The 22,920-nt window shown below is 34.1% G+C and overlaps 4 protein-coding genes across 4 annotated transcripts; all 4 read right to left on the minus strand.

The window, feature by feature from the left end:
* Positions 1–3,076: 3,076 nt before the first annotated feature.
* On the minus strand, positions 3,077–4,439 carry LOC108206630 (remorin-like). Its single transcript, XM_017376997.2, has 5 exons — positions 4,215–4,439; positions 3,941–3,997; positions 3,708–3,795; positions 3,538–3,619; positions 3,077–3,393 (listed from the first exon to the last, which is right to left on the minus strand). Exons 1-5 carry the CDS (start codon positions 4,300–4,302, stop codon positions 3,193–3,195), a joined length of 516 nt encoding a protein of 171 aa, XP_017232486.1. The 5' UTR covers positions 4,303–4,439; the 3' UTR covers positions 3,077–3,192.
* Positions 4,440–4,595: 156 nt separating this feature from the next.
* Positions 4,596–5,388, minus strand: LOC108206628 (protein LURP-one-related 11). The gene has a single exon (XM_017376995.2). It carries the CDS (start codon positions 5,294–5,296, stop codon positions 4,715–4,717), a length of 582 nt encoding a protein of 193 aa, XP_017232484.1. The 5' UTR covers positions 5,297–5,388; the 3' UTR covers positions 4,596–4,714.
* Positions 5,389–6,497: 1,109 nt separating this feature from the next.
* On the minus strand, positions 6,498–7,592 carry LOC108206629 (protein LURP-one-related 4-like). The gene is made up of 2 exons (XM_017376996.2): positions 7,213–7,592; positions 6,498–7,121 (listed from the first exon to the last, which is right to left on the minus strand). Exons 1-2 carry the CDS (start codon positions 7,429–7,431, stop codon positions 6,759–6,761), a joined length of 582 nt encoding a protein of 193 aa, XP_017232485.1. The 5' UTR covers positions 7,432–7,592; the 3' UTR covers positions 6,498–6,758.
* Positions 7,593–9,600: 2,008 nt separating this feature from the next.
* On the minus strand, positions 9,601–10,541 carry LOC108207974 (protein LURP-one-related 11). Its single transcript, XM_017378440.2, has 2 exons — positions 10,140–10,541; positions 9,601–10,022 (listed from the first exon to the last, which is right to left on the minus strand). The coding sequence occupies exons 1-2, from the start codon at positions 10,374–10,376 to the stop codon at positions 9,660–9,662; spliced, it is 600 nt and encodes a 199-aa protein (XP_017233929.1). The 5' UTR covers positions 10,377–10,541; the 3' UTR covers positions 9,601–9,659.
* Positions 10,542–22,920: the final 12,379 nt, after the last annotated feature.

Here is a 22,920-nt window from a genome sequence, read left to right on the forward strand (position 1 = left end):
TACTTTACAACTACAACGACCAAGTTTCTTTCATCTTTTTAAAAAACACTATTTACTTTGCTAGTAGTAGTAATTCAATGCAGGAAACGTCAGTTTTTTTTAAAAAAAAATTGAACCGAAATACATGCGAATGATTTTACTAATGAAAGCAGGTAGACCGACTTTCACAGCTCCTACATTGTACATATTTTACTAATTAACTCTAACGAACTTTACAAGAAAATGTTTTGTTTTGTTTGAAAATTCATTCGGCACCGTAAAACATAATAGACCAAACAAAATATTTTAGTTCTCGAAAACAAAGTCCTTACTGACCTTTGACAAACAAGACTAAATAGGGAAAATAAATGGAAGCAGGCAATAAATATATTCATATTATAAGGAGTTGTTCACCGTCTCATAATAAAAATCGGAGTAATTGTGTGTAGATATATAGACATGTCGAAACTAGGTGGACTCAAGTTCCCTGTGACCATGGCAACATGATGTCCATTTTAATCGTACTACTATTCTTCCCGAGGGTATTAATTACACCGCTAGAACAAATATAGCTCTTATTTTTGTCTTAAATTTTGAAGAATAAATCTTGATACACATCCTTAAACACTACAAACTCACTACCAAGATTATAGGATTAGTATATTGCACTATAAATAACTGTTTTTCCTTTTATTTTCTTAAAATGGGCCCCGCCAGGGGCATTCTTTTAATACCAGTAGTGTATTTGTAGTGTATAAGGATGTGTGCCAAGATTTACTCAATTTTGAATATCTGATTTGTTTGGACAAAAACCAGTTTGCCTAGAATTTAAAGTTGGGTTTAGTGTCATTTCTTAATGAATATGAACCATGTCTTTTAATATTTATATTCAAAAAAATTATTAAAAAAATTTCTTTTTCCGTTTCTTGTTTGAACGCTCGTTTTTCTTTCAATAAGTTCTCAATTTTATTTGGGTTTTGTTAATCTCTCCTTTTTGTGAGAGTTGGTTTTTGTTTTGGTGTGTTTTGATGTTCTCCATGATCGAAGTTATAGATCGGTATGATTTTCATGGGTTTGATTCAGGTTTAAACGTTATTATGAAATCGCATCTATCGTTGATTGTTCTGAACAGTCAGATGAAAGCCAGTCGGGTGAAAACCAATCGTGTGAAAACGAGTACATATATTCAAATCATTTTCAAATCGTTTAGTTGCCTTTCCAAGAAGGAAGCATTCAACGGTGATATAATTCAGCGTCTGTCCAATTTCGATTATATTTGTAGATGCTGTATGACTTTTGATTAATAAATTGATTATTTTTTATCCAAAAAGAAAAAAATTATTTTAAGGAAATTTAGGTGCTTATTTTAAGCACGTAAAAAGTAACAAAACATCTTAATATATATGATGTCTCGCTAGACAAATATGGATATCTAATGCAGTGAAAAAGAAAAGAAATATCATCGATGCTGGAGTGCATTTGAAGGCGAAATCATATGGGCGTTCTATGGATAATTTAAGTTAATGGAGCGCTCAATCTTGTAATTGACTCCGATTCTAATTTCATGACATCCATAATTATTTTTAGAAGAACTAATCGCACTAATTAAATAAAGAAATGCTACCTATATGTACTCCCTCTGTCCCATTTTAATTGGTGTTTGACTTTTTAACACGTATATTGAGGTGTAAAAGGACAATGTCTACGCTTAATAGAAAAATTCAATTCTTATATCAAATAAAAATTTAGATTCTAAATTTTTATTTGATATAAATTTTATAAAGAATAATTATATTTAGATGTGATTTTTTTAACACCTTAAAATACGTGTAAAAAAGTCAAAAGCAGTTAAAATGGGACGGAGGGAGTATGTGTTACTTCCTTCGTCCCATTTTTGTTGTCATATTTTTTTTTGTCAAATTGACTAATCATTTTATCAAAAATTACAAGTCACTCTTTCATTATTTTAAAAAACTGAAAATCACATCTTAATGTAGATTAAAAATTATTTCTGATAGCATATTTTTTATTATTAAAAAATTTCAGTCAAATTTCATTTAATTTGACCGGCACAGAATCAAATGTAACAACTAAAATAAAATAGGTAGGAGGGAGTAAATGTTTTCAAAGTGAAGGAGAGAACACAATGATTGCATCTGCCTCCTAAAGTAGAATAAAAAGATAGTGGTGATAGTTGGTATTTTTAGGTAGGAGTTGTCAACGTCATCCTTGTATAATATAAAAATAAATATAATTTTTTTAAATAAAATAATGCATGTAATTAATTCTATTATATTTCATAAATTTTGATTTAAATTCACTTTTTAAAAAAAATTATAAGAACCAAACTTCTGTGAACATCGTTTATTCTTGCATGTCCAAACATCTACTAATAAAACAGTTTTCAGCCAACAACAAGGCCCAGTATTGTTGCAGACGCACAGTCAGGCCCATATGATTGGCTGAATGATGGAATAATCTACAAGATTGGTTTCCTGGACTCTAATGTTTTTTCTGTTACTTTTTCTTTCTTTCTTTAATCGGGTTTTTCAAAGTTATAACAAAAACAAACATATGTGTTGTGTTTGATTGAGGTGAATAATTCCGGAAGAAATGAATGAAAAATAAACTATCTTATCGATGATTTTTGGGATATTTCATTTCTTCTTTCATTTCATTCCCTACATATGCTGGATATCACCCCTTCCATTTGAGATGAAATGCTCTATTCTCTCTCATACTCAATTTCTTCTCAAATCTCATCATAACAATTTTGCACTCCTTCAAATTTTTTCAAAACTTTCCTCCTATCTCTGTTATTTTCAAGTATTTTTTACTCATTTTATTCCATTCCTTTCCAATCTCCCCGACCAAACAAAACATTTTTAACTTCTTCTCTTTTACTACTTCTCTTTTATGATCTGTCAGTTTCAAGAAAAGAATCTTTTTCATTAAAATTTAAACCCGTGTCTCTGTCTGAGCTGTCTCCCTTGAGAAGAGGTTATATACAGCTTTCCAAAATGGCATGAAATCTCTTTCACATACTCTAATTTTGTAAAAGACATGCCACCTTATAAACATATGATCTAAGATCAGCTATAAAAAACTCTAGTCTGTTCTTCATGTATCAAACACTGATCATAAACATTATGTAGATGAGAACAAATCAAAAGACCATGGACCAACAAATCCCAGTCAAGAACTTAAAACAAATTAACAGCCAAAGCATCCCAAATATCTAGTTGGTGTGGTTCCACTTTTTCTGTACTTGGCACCTTCTTCTTCAACCTTGAGAATTTCTTCTCCACGTTTAGCTTCCACCGCGGCTCGCTTTTCTTCTGCTATCTGGTGGAGTATAGCTATTTTGTTCTTCATTTTCTCTACTTTTTCCGCCTTTTCTTTCTCCACTTCTTCCTGTTGGCATCACAAACACACAAACACTCATCTTAGCCTAAAAAATCATTACATATTATTTTTTTTTTTCTATATTTGAATAATTTTTTTCCCAATCAAGGCATAACAAAAGGGGAATTGTAACTACACCGAAAAATGGCTTACCTCAATCTGCTTAAGTTGAGCTTGAACATTTGCTCTTTGAGTGTTTTCCTGGGCTCCAATTGCAGACAACTTCTTGTATGCCCTGCATAGTAATCATTTTTCAAGAACTCATTAACAGAAAATTGTGATTTTTTACGAAGAACAAAGGACTCTGTGGTTTAAATCAGTACTTATTCTCCGCTTTTGTTTTCTCACTTTCTTCCCATGCCTTGATCAACGCCAATCTCTTCTCGGTTTCAACTCTTGTAAGTGCAGCCACTGAGAAAGAAAAATCAGAAAATTCCAGAACACGAAACAATTAGTATGATATCATCGTATCGTCTGTGAACTGAATTGATTTCTGCTGGTACATCAGAAACAAAAGTTACAGAAAAACTAGCCATGACATGGTATTAATATTTACCTCTGTCGTTCGACTCATCAGTACTTTTTTTCTCAGCATGATCCTCTGCAACCGCATCTGTCACAAAATCAACATCTTTAAAACAACATACACTTATTAGGTTTTAATCTCGACTATTTAATGGAGATCATATAAGAATTGACATATTTAAAAGACGTTAAGATCGATATTTAGTATTACAAGCTTATTATGTTTTAATCTCGCTTTTTTATGGAGATCATACAATAACTGACACATTTAAAAGAGGGTAAGATCGATATTCAGCATATATTACTTTCATGAACCGGAGGAACCTGGTCCGGAGAAGGCTTGGAGGGAGGAACCTTGTCGGGAGAACGCTTAGAGGGAGGAACCTGGTCCATAGAAATTGCAGCTTCTCCTACTTTTCACTTGGTTCACCGTTGGTGTGAGCTTCTTTCATGTGCAGAATGATGTGAGAAAACATATAAACAGTTGGGAAAAAGTGTCAATATATAGAGAGGGAAGGTGTTGGAAAGGGTTAGGTAAAAAATAAAAATCATACAAGTTAGAAAAAGCCAAATATGGTTGCAAAAGATCATGGACGGCAGCTAAAAGCATATCAAACGAAAATACAAAGCATTGTCAAAAACATGTAAGAAATTGCAAAACTTTATCTGTATAAAATGAACAAAAATGACCATCAATAAGGTACTCCACATAATTGTAAAAGTTAATGTTACAAATTTCTGTCTTTAGGATCGGTACTGAACACTTCATAGATATGTACTCCTATGATAAAATTCTTACAGGAATTTACATTTTTCGGGTTATTAATCCATGCACCGCGACAAGAGCCATGATGAAGGAATGATCATGAACATGAGCCTCCAGCTTCAAGCTTAATACATCCTGTCCTAACATAACTCCAGAAGAAGATTGTTTCTGTTTAGCCTCTGCCACAACTCTTCCTTGCTGGTCTGTTATGTTAAAATCACATTTTCCTTCCGTCCCTTTTATCTTATAGAAACTACAACTGTCGGAGCCCATTTTTACATGATATTCTGTTTCTCTTCTCTTCAGAAACTTGCTGCAGTTTTTCACTTCAAAAAATGGCTTCTCATTCTTTACTCTATCATCTTTATTGTAGCCATTCCATTGCCCGAATCCAAATACCTTTTGAAACATGGAAAAGAGGACATTGCCATGAAGATCCATGAGGTAAACTTGTCTGCAACTCTTGTTACTGTAATTGTCTATACGATAGACAACTCTGCCACACGAATCATACACTGTGAATCCGTTCCCATTGGCCACAAGTGATTTCATCCATATCGTATATGTTTTTGACGAGGAGCAGGAGGAGGAGGAGGGTGTGCAGGGATAAACCTTGGCCATATTGCTGAAGAAATGATAAATTTTGAATTTATGATACTGAAGTTGGAGAGGATTGAGTTTATATACACGGATAATTCAACGCGCTGCAGCCAGTACTAGTTAATTGACCCTAGATATGTGAAGAATTCTTGTAAGGAGTGGTTGAACAACAATAATACTAAGAATGAGTAAAACAACATGCTCCACATTTTACCTCATCCGAATATCCAATAATGCAGAGTATCTGCAGGTGGTATGCATGTTTCAAGTGCTCAAATAGACCAGGTATCACGTTTTAGTGCATGAAACTGCATCTACAGTTGAAAAGTTAGTCATTACAATACAGCCATGTAAAAGATGAAAGGTAAGTGTGTCTGTGCAAAGCTACGATTATACGACAATAATGGTCAAAAATGTACCAAAGTACAAATGCTTAGTAAAATATGAATTTGTACACACCAGAAACTGAAAAAGATTATTCTCCAACTTTTGGGAGTTGCATGCACTGATGAGAGAAGCAAGCAGGCAAGCGTCCAAAGCCAAAGGTTCCCTTCATGTATATGATATATTCGTCGAAATAAGATTTTATTCTTGACTAATGTCTAGGCTTTGTCTTCATTTTCTTAAAAAGTAGTATCAATGATATGTATTTTAGGTGTCAGTCAGGAGGGAATATCAGTGATTTCTGCATCAAATATTCGATCAAGTTTCTTATTTGCACAACATAGTTGTTATTACATTAACCAAAGTTCAAATTATTTGTTCACCTAAGTTAACTGGTCAATTTGCTTGATCATATAAATATTAACAAGTATTCCATATATCCTGCAGCCTAATGTGGTACACAGCATCAAGGATCGGATGTCCAAGCATATCGGGGACACAAACTTTTCTCAGCATTTGCGACAAGCACCAGTTTACATGAATTTTTTTCACAGCTGGAACATCATGATTTGCAAAATTTACATCATTGTCTTTGAGAACCTCACGGGGCCAAGGCGGGTGAGGTGATCACCATGCTTATCTTCTGACTGAGCCTGAGTGTCAGAATTGTACCATAGGTTTGAGCCAGGCTCGCGAGATATGAGTGGAACTCAGGTTAGAGGGAGACAAGACCGCGCGGCCCAGGTGGCAATTATAGTTGTTCTGATTTTGATTTATTATTGAGCATTCACATGTATTATGAAAGGGTGAACAAAACAAGGGAGGATCAAACATGATATCCAATAAAACGGACTAATTCACTCATTTTCATCATATTTTTCATATATTGTAATTTGTTTTGGACGATTTCAAAACTGCAATTTTGGAACACTTTACAGGGTCGTTTTCATCATTCACAAAATGAAATAAGAAAAAGTCATATTTATAGACTATGCTACCATCAGTAGAGTACATAATTGTTGAGCCTCAGAGTTACTGATATCCTTTGAGAGTAAAGAACACTCCATAGCTATAGGTAATATGAAATTGTTACTCGAGTTTACATTTTCCTAGTTAATAATCCATACACGGCGACAAGAGCCATGATGAAGGAATGATCATGAACATGAGCCTCCAGCTTCAAGCTTAATACATCTTGTCCTAGCATAACTCCAGAAGCAGATTGTTTCTGCGTAGCCTCTGCAACAACTCTGCCTTGTCTGTCACTTATAATAAATTCAGATTTTCCTTCAATCCCTTTAATCTTATAGAAATTAGTATTATCACCACCCATAGCTACATGATATTCTTTTCCTCTTCTCTTCAGAAACTTGCTGCAGTTTTTAACCTCAAACCACGGCTTCTCACTCTTTTCTCCAGCATCGTTATTATAGCCATTCCAGTGCCCAAATCCAATTAATTTCTGCACATAAACGCTTTTGATTAGTCCATAATATTCAAACTCTAAACAGAAGCCTTTAGCACATTAAGCACGGTGTTTAAGAATGTATTACCTTTTGAAACATGGAAAAGAGGACATTGCCATGAAGATCCATGAGATAAACTTGACTGCAACTCTTCTTACTGTAATTGTCTATGCGATACACAACTCTGCCACAGGAATCATACACTGTGAATCCGTTCCCATTGGCTACAAGTGATTTCATCCATATCGTATATGTTTTTCCACTAAAACAAGACGAGGAGGGCGTGAAGGGATAAACCTTGGCCATATTGCTAAATAAATGATGATTTTGAATTTATGATACCAAAAATTGCAGAGGATTTAGTTTATATAGACGGATAAACTCAACGCGCTGCAGCCACTAGTTAATTGACAAATTCTTGTAAGGAGGGCTTGAACAACAATAATGCTGGGAATCAGGAAATCAACATGATCTGCATTGTACTTCATTCCAATATTCAATAAGGCAGAATATCTGCAGGTGGTCTGAAATCTTTCAGTGTTGAAATGTACTCCCTCCGTCCCATTTTAGTTATCACATTTCCATTTTTATCGGTCAAATTGACTAAGTTTTGACCAAAGATTATAAGTCACTCACTTATTATTTTAAAAAACTGAAAATTAAATTTTAAAGTAGATTAAAAGTTATTTTTGTTGATATATTTTATTTATTTTGTCAATTGATAAAATATTAATAAATTCCGATCAAAATTTAGTCAATTTCACAGGCACAAAACCAAATGTTACAACTAAAATGGGACGGAAGGAATAATATGTACCACGTTTTAGTGCAAGTAATTGCATGTGGAGCTGTGACACTATGATTATATTCTCTACGTGTCTTTAACTCTTTAGACTAGAATAGTGGTGAAAAATATACCAAACTGCTATGCTGTGTGATATCAATAGTTGAATACACATTGGATATTACTGATGAGAGAATTAAGAAAGCAGCCAAGCATCTAATTAAACCAAAGGTTCACAGTGTTTCATCTGGAATGTGCACTAATTGGATTGCGCAAGAGATTCTTAGATTATAAAACAAGATTTTATTTGTGCACAGAAAACTCTTTACAAGATTTTGTAACACTCATTTTCTTTTTATCCAAACATAATATCATTATATCAGATCTAGCATTTTAAATAAAAAACAGATCATAATTAGATTATAATTAATTTGATTATCCCCACGATTGCAAATAAATATGCAAAATACCAGATTAAATTGACAAATAAATAATTAAAATAAATGGGACGTGGATCAGACTGGTGACCCCTCTGTGAAATTGATTTTTGATAATTATTAAATAAGCAGTATAAATATATTTTATAAATATTAGAAAATATCGCATTCTAACGGTAATCTTATTAGTTATGAGAACAGGAACGGTATTTTAAAAAACTAAACCACATTGAGGTCGAAAGATGGCTTGCATAAGATCTACGAACCTGTATTGTTCTTCTTTTTTTAAGCTTTTCTCCGCCAAGTATTTAAGATCAAAGGAAAATTAATATACGTTTAAGATGCTAAATGATTTCAAACTGATGAGAATATACGAATGCTCACTATTTATTAAAAGATTTATTAGGTATATTTGTTATTGTTTGCACTGTTTAAAGTCATTTTAAGATGTATTTTCATCGGTTTATTTTATTTTCATGATTATCTAAAAAAAATAAATTGTAATATTAAAGTAAATAATTTATCAAAATTTATTATTATTATTATTATTATTATATTATATACTTTAACAACTCATAAATTATTTTCAATATAAATTTATTCAAACATATAATTAGCTATCGGACGAAGTTGGATTGTCCATGATGCTCAGCTTCCAAATCCTGACCGTGAAAACCACATTAATAATTCGCTAATAGAATGGTACGAAGAATAACTTTGTAAAAATATTAAATTGTTGATTTGACTATAATTACTATGATATTAAATTTAGTCCCATTTCATTTTCCTTATTTTATAAAAATAAGTTACTTATTTCTGATAAAATACGTAAATATATATTTTTTCTGAAAATAAGTGACTTTTTATATAAATATTAAAAACCTATTTAATATTAATAATTGATATTTATATTAAAAAATATCACTTCCTCTATCTCAGAATACTATCTTATTTGATTTTTTAATAATTAAATTTATATTTTTTACTCAATAATTATTTTTTTATAATTTTAAAAATTGAAAAACATATTTTAAAATAAATCAAATATATTTTTAATATTATATATTTTAAAATTTTCTCAATTATATAATATATGTTATTATCAATTTAACTAAGTTAAATGAAGATTGTTGGTATGGAAGATACTTATAAATACCAAAGTTTAAGTTCTTATATTTGTTTGTTGAAGAAAAAGTTGGGCATAATGGGCCGGAGGCATTCAACTTCCCATGGAATAAAATGTGGATGAGGAAGTATACCTAAAACCTTTCCATTAAATAAAATCTGCTAATGAATCGATTTAACAATAAAATTTACATTTTTCTCGTTAATAATCCGTGCACAGCCACAAGGGCCATGACAAACGAATCATCATCAAGACCAGACTCTAACTTCAAGCTCAACACATCTTGTCCTAACAAAACTCCTGATGAAGATTGCTTCTGTCTCACCTCTGCAACCACTCTCCCGTTCTTGTCTGATATGTTAAATTCCGATTTCCCTTCCGTTCCTTTAATCTTGTAAAAGCTAGTATCGTCGTATCGCATATTTACATGATACTCTGTCTCTCTTCTCTTCAGAAACTTGCTAGTGTTATGAACTTCAAAATATGGCTTCTCATTCTTCGCTCTTGCATCCGTGTTATAGCCGTTCCATTGTCCGAATCCGAATAATTTCTGCACAAAGATGGTTTTCAGGTTTTAGTCAGCCCATTATGTTTAAAGTCGAGAATAAATCGTACTCAGTATGCAAGACTCGAGAATTAGTACTCTAAAAGCAATAATAATATTTACCTTTTGAAACATGGAGAAGAGGACGTTTCCGTGAAGATCCATGAGATAAACTTCTCTGCAGCACTTGTTATTGTAATTATCGATGCGATAAACAACTTTTCCGCACGAATCATAAACCGTGAATCCGTTCCCATTGGCTACAAGCGATTTCATCCATATCGTATATGTCTTTGCACTATTACTCTGAGTACAACAAGATGAGGAGGAAGCAGGTTTGCAGGGGTACACCTTAGCCATGTTTCTAAAGAAATTATAATATGACACTATAAGATGTCAACAATGGAGTTTATATACAGATGGTGTGGGCTATAATAATGCGTTCAGATTCAGAAGTCTCGTAAAGAGAGCGTGAGAATAAAAAAAAAAAAAAAAATGAGATGGACCACATCGTGTCGCATCCAAATATCCAATAATTCAGAATTCTACATATGGTATTCATTTTTTGAGAGGTCAAAATAATATGCGATGGGTCACGTTTTAGTTTCCGTGTGACTGTATGTACACCGAGAAGACTATGCAGTTCACTAGAAGTCGGATCACTATAATGCGTCAGTGGGCAACAGTATATATAAGCTTGTGGACCCTTCGTATACGTGTTTGTACCGGTGTTTTAAAATTTTTTTGATTATTTTTTTAAAATTATTATGAATTTTTAATTTTACAAAATATTTTTTGATTTATTAAATTATTTTTAATAAATTTTTGATAAATCTTCGATTGACAGAGCAATTGGTTAGTTATGATTATAGATTTCTACGATCATAATTTATATATATATATAGAGAGTTTTACTCCAATAGAAAGCTCCTTATCCTAGAAACTAAAAACCAAACTGAAATATCACTAAATCCTAAAGCAAATACCACTAAATTTTTAAACAACCACATCTCCACCTCCATCTTCATCAAACCCACCTCCATCTTCACCAACCCCACTTCCACTACCACCACCTCCGTCGTCGCCTCCTTCATAACCACTACCACCTCTATGCCGCCCACCCCCTCCATAACCACCACCTCCATCTCCATCTCCACCTCCACCTCCATTATTTCTTTAACAACACAACCTCCACACCTCCATCTTCACCAGGCCCATCTTAATCGCCGCTTCAACCTCCTTCAGATTCGTTCATACTTCTTTCTCCACCTCGACTCAACTTCAAAGGCGGAGCCGCCACTATTCCGGCAACGCTCAACCCCCTACTTCAAGCCGCCCAAACCTCCGCTACAATCATCTTTCCTCCATCTCCACCTTCACCTCCACCATCTCCACCACTATCACCACCATCTGAATCGAAAACATGAACAGATCTGGAGATTCTAAGCTGGTTAATATCTGGAGATTGAGTTTTCACTAAATTCTGCAGCACAGATCACTAAATCCTAAAGAGATAATCACTAAATTGTACTGAGAATATGACTAACTTGTATTGGTTTCTAGTTTTTATTTTAAAATTGGTTTCTATTTGATCATGAGCCTATATATATATATATATTTTTGTGTTGCAATTCGAGAGAGCTTGATTTGAGCTTAGAATATAATAAGTGAGTTCGATTCAAACCCAAATTATTAAAAACGGAGTTGTTATACTGTATTCGGCTAATTTAAACGAGGATGTTGACTTGATTAGACTTGTGAATCGAACGATAAAACTTTACCGGCAATAATTTTCTCGTCGGTTAGATACCAACGCTAAACGTACCGTTATCAATAATTTTCACGCCTAAATATCAAATATCAGTGTTTGATTTCAATATTCGGTAACACCGGCCCTCTGTAGAACCGCCCACGCACTAAAATAATGGTCAAAAAGTTGACTGAGTGCATACATGGTTGATAACATGGGTGGCCTACGCAAGTTTTGTATACACACACTTGGAAAGTTGGAATGGAGTTATTCCTATAAGAGCATCTCCAAGGGTTGAGAACTGTTAGCTAAAAATCTTATGTGTCATCCTATGTGTCATCTAATTGGCCCTTTTAGATAACATGTAAAAAAGTTGCACTCCAACCATCACCCTTTAGCAAAAAAATTATAGATAACAAAGTATCATTCAATAAATTTGTTGATCCAAAAATGCTATTAGGTATAATTTTAGCTTATAGTAATTATAGATAACACCATTGGAGTGAAAACCTTTACTTGTTAGCAAAAAATTTGTATAATCCATTTAGATAAGCATTATAGTTAATGAGTTTAGATATTACCCTTGGAGATTGTCTAAGAGCAACTCCAAGGCATTAGACCTCTTAGGTAAAAGTGTTTATGTGGCACCTACATGGCATCTATGTGGCAAATTTTAGATAATAGGTAAAAATTCTACACTCCAACCATAACCCCTTAGCAAAAAAATATAGACAACTAAAATTGGGGTAGCTACATTTGTAAAACCTCTAAGGGGTCGTTTGGTTGGAGAGGGGGTATGGGGTTGGAATGAGGAATCGGGTTAAGCTAGTATGGGGTTGAGGTATCATTTCTGATATCAGGTGTTTGGTTGAGTGGTGAAATGAATATAGTTGAATTATAATATTTATGAGTTATTAATTGTAATTAATTTAAAATATCATGAAATTAATATTTGTATACATTTTTAAGTCATTAATTTCATTTTGTGTTAAAAATTTACAAGAACTAATATAAATAATAATGAAAATAAAAGAAAACAATTTTGATTCCTGAAACCCACATTTAATACCCACCTCCCCACCTGGGTATGAAATTCTCATACCTTGTGGGTTTGAGGAATGAGTTTGATGAAATAAAATTCTCAACCAAACACCAGGTATGGGTTTGGAATGAACAAAACCCATACCTGATACCACGGAAGCCTGAACCAAACGACCCCTAAAGGTATTATGTATAATTTTAGATAATATAATTATACATAACACCATTGGAGTGAATATAGAACCTTTTAGCTATAATTTTAAATGATCATCTATATATCATATTATAACTAACAAATATACATAACACCTTGGAGATGCTCTAAGTGGTTGTAGAAAGAGAGGAGCATGCAGCCAAAGGCAGAGATCATTCTCTCCGCGACTCTCACGTTATTTTCTGATAAGTTAGATAGATCTCGTTTCATAATTAGCTTTTTGCTTTGCAGGGGTCAAGTCACTCATGGGTGAGGGTGGCTAGTGGCTACCGCCCCCATGTGAACTTCCAGAAATTATTTTTGGTGCCTTTGTGTATATATATACTGTTCTCCGCTTCTCGTGTGGAATCGAAATTTAAAATATTTATAATATTTGATAATAAAAAAAGAGTAAACTTCGGAATTGTGGCCAAAATTTATACTGATTTTCAAAAAGTTTGTCAGAGTTCCAGATTTTCAACAAGATGGGCAAATTTTTGCTTTGCTTTTTAAAAATGTGGCTCCCGTTAAATGTCACTAACGAGAGTCACGTTTCTGAAAAGCGGGCCAAAGTTTGGGCCTTTTTATGAGAATTGGAACTCATTTTTACCCTTCTGTTCGTTAGCGACATTTAACAAGAGCCACACTTTTAAAAATGGAGTCAAAATTTGATCACCATTCTGAAAATTTGGAACTCTGACCAACTTTTTAAATATCGATGTAAACTTGGATACAACTTTGAAGTTTACTCTGAAAAAAAGATATACACAGTTTTTATTTAATATTTTTTAAAAGTTTTATCGAAACTACTGATACTAACATGGAATAGCCGAATAGACCATTCTTCCTTTCATGGTGTTTGAGCGCTCTGCCACACAACAGCCTCAAATACCTAGTTTGTTTTGTGTATTTGTTTGAAGAACAAAGAAATATAATAATAACAGGAAGCCCTACCCCTAAAAAACAATATCGTCACCTTTTCTGTAATGTCACAACTCACTAATAAAAGAATGTATCCATATCATCATGCATTACGAAAAATGAGACGTTAACTAGTCGGTTAATTAATTATGATTAATCACTAATACCTTATCCGGATAGTTAATTAAAAAACTTATAGCCGCATGACCTGATTAGTTAATTCGTGCAACTCTGCTGGGTGCATGGTGATTCACCATCCCATTGAAAATCCGTTGAAATTTGTATCCCAATCCGGATGAGATAAACTCAACCAAATGCTCTACGTTCCAAGAAATTTAGTTAGGTTTTCAACTACCAAACCATACATATATTAATTTATGGGTTTGTCTAGTGTGATTGGAGGGATTTGGTTGGTGTGGTTGTTGTAAATGCAAGGGGGGCCATCATTATTAAAGAGTGTAAGTCAATCAAAATCTCCCAAATTTATAAGTTTTAGTGCTTAGTGTGTGCCCGTGGGCACACCATAGAAAAACCGTTAATTTATTACTGGCTAACTGGAATTCTAATGATTAATATGAAATTAATTAGCCATTGTGTTCTAGCTGCATTTCTGATGAAGTTGTGCAACATATATTAATAAAAATAAAGATCATAGAAAATTAGTCATCCATAAGGTATCCGTGAGATATATATTTTAGAAATAATATACTATTATTAATTTTAAGTTAAAAGTAAATTATATAAATTTTATATGTTCATAAGATACGGAATATTTTTAGATGTTTGACTATAACAACATCACACATTTGATTATATAGATATAGAATGCTCTATCATCTCCTATTCAGAATTTCTTTCATCATAGTAATTTAATATTCTTATTTCAAAACATTCCTCCCATTTCTATAATTTCAAGTAACTTTATTTACTCAAAAAGAAAATTTTAAAATATTAATTAATATCAGACTTGCAGCCAAATCTTTTAAATATGCAGGTGAAAAGTCGAACAATTTATATAATGGATGGGAGGAAGCAACGAATAATGCCGCCTGAGAAAGAAATCTTGTGGATCGCATGAGAGGGATAGTAGAAAACATCAAAGTTTGTCTTCGATAAGCCCATAGACGATCACAAGAGCCATAATAAGCAAATGGTTAACATGGGGCAAGGCTTCCACTTCTAAACTTAGAGGGGTGTATTGGATTGGGATTTTAAAGCATTTTTTTGCATTTATGAAATCCGAGGGTATTCGATTGGGATTGTTTGAAATCCATTAAAATCTTGAGGTATTCAATTGGGATTTTAAACTATGCTACAAAATCCAGTGGTATTCAATTGGGATTTTAAATTATGCTTTAAAATCCGGTGGTATTCAATTGGGATTGTTTAAAATCCATTAAAATCTGATGGTATTCAAATGCTGATGGATTTTTTTTCATTTCATAAAATGATGGATTTTGTGGCATTCTTCAGTGTATTCTAAGTTTTTTGAAATCCCACCAAATTCAATGGGATTTTGAAGCATTGTACCTAAATCCTATCAACTCTGCGACATTTCATCAAGAATCCGCAAAAAATCAAAATCCCATACAATCCATTAAAATCCATAGACTAAAAACAATGCATTAAAATCCCAATCGAATACATCCCCGTTAATACATCTTCGCCTAATGTGACTCCGCTCGCTGACGACTGCTTTCTTTTCACCTGCAAACGATACATACGACACGCACGTTGATATCCGCTTTCGTAAAATCTTTTCCAATTAATATATACAGGTTTTATATGTTTAAACATGATATATGACCTAATTAAATTCTTTCTCTAACATTCTAAATTATACTCCCTCCGTCCCCTTTTACTTGTCCCTTTTGAAAAAATAACGCATCTTAAGAAATATTAGTTGGATATCTTGTTTTCATACATATCGCTAATAAATGTAATGAATTAGATAGAGTTGTGTATATATATATATATGCTAGTCAAACATTGGAAGTTGTTATTTTTTGAAAAAACATACAAAAAGTTGCTTTGAAAAGAGAAGTCCAAAGTGGACATGTAAAAGGGGACGGAGAGAGGTCTGTCAGAGAGACGTAGAAGGCTCCTCCTAACAGCAAAAATCCAACATATAATACTATATATCCATAATATGTACGACATGTGCTTGACTGATTTTTTCCAACTTATAAGCAACTTATAAATTAAACAAATAATTCATAGAATCGAAATTACAAAATCAGTATTCCAATATTGAAGTAAAAAAACAACAATATATTTATGAGTTAAATTTTAAGTGAAAGTTATACTATATAAGATAAATTAAGCTGCTTAAGTTGAAATGAAAGTTAAAATAGTTATGACAAAAAAAAAAGTTAAAATAGTTGAATATGATATTAGTATAGTTTTTCATGCTATATTACAGTAGCTAATATTTTTACAGAGATCATGTTTAACTTGAAGACTCAAGACCAGCCCATTCTGCATCATATTGGTTCAGATTTTAGGTTATCTTGTTCTGCAAATTATTATTTGTTTTACTATATAGCAATATAAATTTCATGCTTTTTATTATTACAGTGAACAAGCTCAGCAGTAAACATTTTATTGTACAATGTAGAAGATAGGCAGTACAGTAACTAATGTTCAAAACTCATTATAAAACTAAGAATTTTTTTAATTAAATTTTATAATTATGATTCGATCTCCAAATCTCCTACTTACTACTTAGGCCATCTCCCGTAGTTGTGGTCCAAAAATCCAAATTTGGATCACCAACTAATCCAAATTCTGATTCAAATTTCTAACCAACTCCAGCAACGTGATCCAAATTAATTTTTATATATTATTACATAAATTTTATATTAAACTATATAATCTTAAATTTAATTTTTAATAATTATTAACTACTTATATTATATTTAATTAAATAATTTAATTATTTTTTTAACATCGATCAAAGTATCTCAAAATCAAAGAAATGAAGATGTAACTCAAGGATCTCAAAATGATATGAATAGCTACGGACAATATTTTGATTATTTCGGAGGAAACAAATATAATACGTTCGAATGAATCAAAATTTATATTTATCGTACTGTTTTCTATTCATTTCCCGGTATTGTAATTTTATTTCATGCATTTTATGTATCTTTTTTTAATTTCAATGAAATTTGCTTTCCTATTATTCTAAATTTTTACTAAAACATTAATTTCATTAACTATTAATTTTTAACTATTATTAATTAAATATTAATAATCACAAATTAATATTAAGTCCGATAAATGAAAGCTATAAAAATAACAATATCATTATTTTATAATAAAGTAGGTGATCCAAATTTGTATCAGTGAATAGTGGTAATCCAAATTTGGATCAGTACTACTTTTTAGATCACTGCTGGAAGAGAATTTGGGGTGATCTGCCTCAAATTTAGATCTTTGGATCACTGCTTGGTTTGCCCTTAGCATCGAACTTGACTAAATCCACTCATTGTTGCAATGATTATAATTGTTATGATTAATCTTACCTCAGCAACAAGTTGGTTCTCTCCTCGTATGATCTTGAGTTCTGATTTTCCCGGGAAGCCTATAATCCTGTAGCCATCTTCCCTGAGTTTATGATCACAACCAAAACTAACATGACAAGTAGTCATACTTCTTTTCAGAATCTTGCAATCTCTTCTTACGTTAAACCATGGTTTTTGCCTCCCCACTTCTAATGAGAAAAACAAGATGTATGTGCTCATGAAATGTAGAGTCTGTTTCATTTCATTTCCAAAAGCTTGTGCAGAAAGACAACCACAGAGTGGTTATATACAGTTTGTTTGTAACTAACTTTCTGTTACACTATAATGGCATTACAATGACAAAACAACCCTCAGCATATATTCAAAATATCAATCAGTGTCCTTCAATACGCCCCTTCAAGCTGAGCTGGGGATGAAACAGCTCCAAGCTTGGATAAGAGATATGATTGCTGATGAGAAGACAGTTGCTTTGTTAGAATGTCTGCAACCTGCTCATGAGTAGAGACATGCTGAGTGTGCATAGTACCAGACTTGAGTTTATCTCTGATGAAATGACAGTCGATTTCGACGTGTTTTGTCCGTTCATGCAGAACAGGGTTTGCAGCAAGAGAAATAGCAGCCTGGTTGTCACAGTACAAAGCAGTGGATGGTAAGCTTTTGATACCCATGTCCTTCAACAAAGCATGTAACCAAGTCACCTCACATGCAGTCATGGCCATGGCACGATATTCTGCCTCAGCAGTGGAACGAGCAACAACAGCTTGCTTTTTGCTCTTCCACGAGATAGGAGAAGAACCTAGTAAGATGCAAAAACCAGTAGTGGAACGTCTGGTAGTGGGGCAGCTGGCCCAATCACTATCACAAAAGGCCTGAAGTTGAACAGCAGATGATGCAGCCAATAGAATTCCTTGCTGAGATGTTCCCCGTAAATAACGAAGGAGTTTCTTAGCAGCCTGCATATGAGTTGTCATAGGCTGATGCATAAACTGACTAAGTAAGTGTACAGCAAATGTGATATCTGGACGAGTCACAGTTAAGTATATCAGCTTTCCCATCAAACGTTGATATTCATTTGGATTTGGTAATGGATCACCGGAGTGTGGTGTAAGTTTCAAGTGACAATCTAAAGGCACTTTGACAGCAGAGGCAGTGTCCATATGAAACTCTTTCAACAAATCAAGAACATATTTGTGCTGAGATATAAAGAATCCGACTGGACTTCGAGCAATTTCCAGACCAAGGAAGTAATTCACAGCCCCCAAATCCTTCATATGGAATGTCTGTGATAACATCATTTTCAGCTCATCAATTGCACTATCACAGTCACCAACAATCAAGAGATCATCTACATAGATAAGTATCAGAGTAGTAGATATGTCTGTGATCTTTGTAAATAAGCTAGCATCACTCTGAGATTGTATAAACCCAAGAGATATAAGAGTATCTGATAATTTCTTGAACCATTGGCGAGGTGCCTGTCTCAACCCATAGAGACTTTTTAACAATTTACAGACCCATTTGACCCTTGATTGAGCATTCGAATCACTTGTCTGACCAGTTGTAATCCTGCTTCCCAATGAGGAGTAACCCAGAGGCAATGTCATATAGACATCCTCATCAAGATCACCATATAAAAACGCATTTGTCACGTCCATCTGAACAGTTTTCCAGTCATATACAGCAGCAACTGCCAATAAAGCTCGAACAGTTGACATCTTTGCCACTGGGGCAAACGTTTCCTCATAATCCACCCCGTACTGCTGCTTACATCCAAGTACTACAAGCCTGCTTTTGTAACGTTCTATGCTCCCATCTGGTTTGAATTTAGTTTTAAACAACCATCGACTTCCTATAGCTTTTTTATCAGGAGGTAGCTCAACAATTTCCCAGGTGCCATTCCTTTCTAATGCATCCAGTTCAAGATTCATAGCAGCAACCCAGTGATCATGTAAAACAGCTTGAGAAAAAAATTTAGGATCCTCAACTGTAGATACTGTTGCTTGAAAACAACTAAAATCAGGAGTGATCTCATACAATGCTGACTGAGCTATATTAGTAGCATTGGTTGCAACAGTAGAAGAGTATTCTTGCAGCCAAGATGGTGGTTTGACAGACCTCTGTGAGCGTCGAACAGGAGGAGGAGAAGGGGTATGCACCTGAGCTTGAGACTCTGTGACAGTTGGTAATACAGATACAAATTCATCATCCTCAACAAAGACAGGTGGATTAGGCATTGGTACTGGTAAGGGTTTCATGTATGGTTGAGGTACATTTGAGTTCAAGGGAAACAAATGTTCATGAAATTCTGCATCTCTGGACACAAAGGTAGTATTAGAAATGAGATTCAAAAATTTAAATCCCTTTGTTAGGCCAGTATAACCCAAAAATACACAAGGTACTGCTTTAGGAGCAAATTTATCAGCTGTAGGATTTGGATTAGCCACCATAGCTAAACAACCAAACACCCTGAGTTCTGTATAATCCACATCTTCCTTAAACAGCTGTTCATATGGAACTTTGTGATTTAAGGCAGCAGTAGGCAATCGATTCATGATGTATACTGCAGACATAACACAATCTCCCCAATACATCAAAGGCAAACCAGATTGAAAACGCAGGGCCCTTGATAACTCCAGAATTTGTCGATGTTTACGTTCAACTCTAGCGTTTTGTTGTGGTCTATAAGGGCATGAGGTCTGATGAATGATGCCATGCTGCTTGTAAAATGCAATAGCTGATGTGTCAGAGAACTCAGGTGCATTATCTGAGCGAAGCACCTTAACAGATGTTTTAAAATGATTCTTAACATACTGCTGAAATGTTATGAATCTTTCCAAGTAATCAGACTTATGATGCATAAGGTACACCCAGGTCATTCGTGTATGGTCATCAACTAAGGTGAGGAAGTAACGAAATTTACCTCGTGTGCTCACCTTGTAAGGCCCCCATGTATCAAGGTGAACAAGTTCAAACGGCTCAGATGCATGACTTGTACTCAGTTGATAAGGCAGCTTAGTAAATTTAGCAAGTGGACAGGTAAGACAGACTTCAGAATTTGAATGTACAGTGAGATGTTTGAATTGAGGCATATGATGCATTGTGGTTTTAGAGACATGCCCCAACCTCTGATGCCACAATGAGTACTCTGAGCAAGCAACTTTTGAACTAGAAGAGGCTGCAGCAGCATGATTCTTCTGTGATGAATCTAGAAAACAATAGAGACCATGATCAATCAATCCAGTAGCCAAGACCTCATTTGTAGTGGTGGATATGATCTGACATTCAGTTGGAGTAAAAGTGGCAGAACACTTATTATCCTGTGCCAATTTCCTTATTGACAGCAAATTGTGTTTAAAGCTAGGAACATATAACACATCTTTCAGAATCAATCCATTCTGCAGAGTCAAGTTCCCAACATGTGTGATCTTTGCAACTCCATTGTTTGGTAAGTTGATCACACTGTTAGAGGGAGCTTTCTTAACCTCAACAAGCTTATCCAGATAAGCTGTCATATGATCAGTAGCCCCTGTATCAACTATCCACATATCAGCACCACTAGTTGCAGATGACAGACAACAAGTCACCATCCCTGAAAATGCCTCATCAAGTTCATCATCAGTTTCTGTATGTGGAATTAGTTTTAACAGTTGTTCCAACTGCTGAGAAGTCAGATTAGTGACACTATTATCCACAGAATCAGCTGAGTTCAGCTGTGCATTGTTACTCATTCGCTTATTGCCAGTCCATTTAGAAGTGCCAGAAAGCTGCTGTGATTTTCCCCCTGACTTCAACTTATGTTTATCATGCCATTTAGGATAGCCTATTTTCATCCAACATCTATCAGATGTATGACCTGTTTTGTGACAAACTGTGCACTCAAACACTCTTCCTTGAGACCTTGAACCTTGACTATTGCCTTGACTGAACATAGCTGCACTCTCAAATTCCAACGGTGTATGTTCACTTTGTAAAATTTCTCTTTGAGATTCTTCTTGTTGAAGTGCAGCACAAGCAATGTCAACAGTTGGAAGAGGTATCATCATCAACAATTGACTACGATGAGATGTATAAACCTCATTCAAGCCATTAAGAAATTGAAACAGTTTTGCTTCATCACGAAGAGTATCAATTTTACTCAACAATGCCAAAACTTCCGGCGTAATAGCAGAAACAGTAGGCAACACATTCAAACACTCAATTTCATCCCATAGACAAGTCAATTTCGTATAATACTCAGCAATTGTTAACTGATTTTGCTTCAACTCAAATAGATCCTTATTCAATTTGTATTTTCTCGATCCATTAGTAAGCATAAAACGTTTCTCTAAGATCCTCCATATTTCAGCAGCAGAAGATACATAGAGAATAGAACTACGAATAGAATCAGAAACATTGTTATGCAGCCAGGAAATTACCAGATTGTTGCAAGTTTCCCACTGTGCAGCATCAACAAGATCAGTCGTGCTTTTCAACACGCTTCCATCAACAAAACCTAATTTTCGTTTTGAAGCCAGTTGAATCTCGATAGAACGCTTCCATGAACGAAAATCACTCGCACCTTGAAGCTTCGAGACAATCACAGATGTAGGTCCATCTGAAGGATGCAAAAACAACGGATTCTGCATATCCTGAAACGTGAATCTACCGCCAGCAGCCATAAAAATCAACTTTGAAGAAATCAGCAAGAAGAATTAGCGCTCAGCGATCACGAGTCAACAACAACGACGAGAATCTACACTCAATCTGCACACACAGTGCTCTGATACCATAATGAGAAAAACAAGATGTATGTGCTCATGAAATGTAGAGTCTGTTTCATTTCATTTCCAAAAGCTTGTGCAGAAAGACAACCACAGAGTGGTTATATACAGTTTGTTTGTAACTAACTTTCTGTTACACTATAATGGCATTACAATGACAAAACAACCCTCAGCATATATTCAAAATATCAATCAGTGTCCTTCAATACTTCCCCCCTAACGCTCCATCTAAATCCTTCCCATTCTTCGAAAACCCGAAATCTCTGCAATAATTCAGACAAAAAATAGCGCATGTTACACTTTCCAAAATAAATTCTCCAAATGTTTACCAAATGACCTGGTATAACATGACAAACTTTAATTTGGGGACGCATATATATGCACGCCGGGTTCATATTATTATTAGGAAAATTACCATCTATCTATGTATTAATAACAACTCAGCATTTTGGGGAAAATTTGAATATTTTTTTTGGGTATCTAACATTTCTCTTCAAAATTAAAAATAGCAATATATCATCAACCAATTTAAGGAAAGAAGAGAGAAATCATCACCTTTCGTCGTAACAAAAGTAGAACTTCGCCGTGAAGATTCATGAGGTGAACCTGGCTTCCGCATTTCTTGTTATAGTTATCAATACGGTAAACAATTTCACCGTTTGAGTTAAAAATGGTGCAGCCGCATCCATTGAACAGAAGAGATTTCATCCAT

Source organism: Daucus carota, chromosome 2 (assembly GCF_001625215.2).
Source record: "Daucus carota subsp. sativus chromosome 2, DH1 v3.0, whole genome shotgun sequence".
Lineage (NCBI taxonomy): Eukaryota > Viridiplantae > Streptophyta > Magnoliopsida > Apiales > Apiaceae > Daucus > Daucus carota.

Bases quoted from the DNA above. Each gene is read 5' to 3' on its own strand.
- LOC108207974 (XM_017378440.2), bottom strand. From the start codon at position 10,376: ATGGCTAAGGTGTACCCCTGCAAACCTGCTTCCTCCTCATCTTGTTGT. The intron at 10,023-10,139 runs GTAAATATTATT...ATCTTTGTGCAG, and splicing joins TCTTCTCCATGTTTCAAAAG to AAATTATTCGGATTCGGACA.
- LOC108206628 (XM_017376995.2), bottom strand. From the start codon at position 5,296: ATGGCCAAGGTTTATCCCTGCACACCCTCCTCCTCCTCCTGCTCCTCG.
- LOC108206630 (XM_017376997.2), bottom strand. From the start codon at position 4,302: ATGGACCAGGTTCCTCCCTCTAAGCGTTCTCCCGACAAGGTTCCTCCC. The intron at 3,998-4,214 runs GTAATATATGCT...ATTTTGTGACAG, and splicing joins GGTTCCTCCGGTTCATGAAA to ATGCGGTTGCAGAGGATCAT. The intron at 3,620-3,707 runs GTACTGATTTAA...ATTACTATGCAG, and splicing joins AAAACAAAAGCGGAGAATAA to GGCATACAAGAAGTTGTCTG.
- LOC108206629 (XM_017376996.2), bottom strand. From the start codon at position 7,431: ATGGCCAAGGTTTATCCCTTCACGCCCTCCTCGTCTTGTTTTAGTGGA. The intron at 7,122-7,212 runs GTAATACATTCT...GTTTATGTGCAG, and splicing joins TCTTTTCCATGTTTCAAAAG to AAATTAATTGGATTTGGGCA.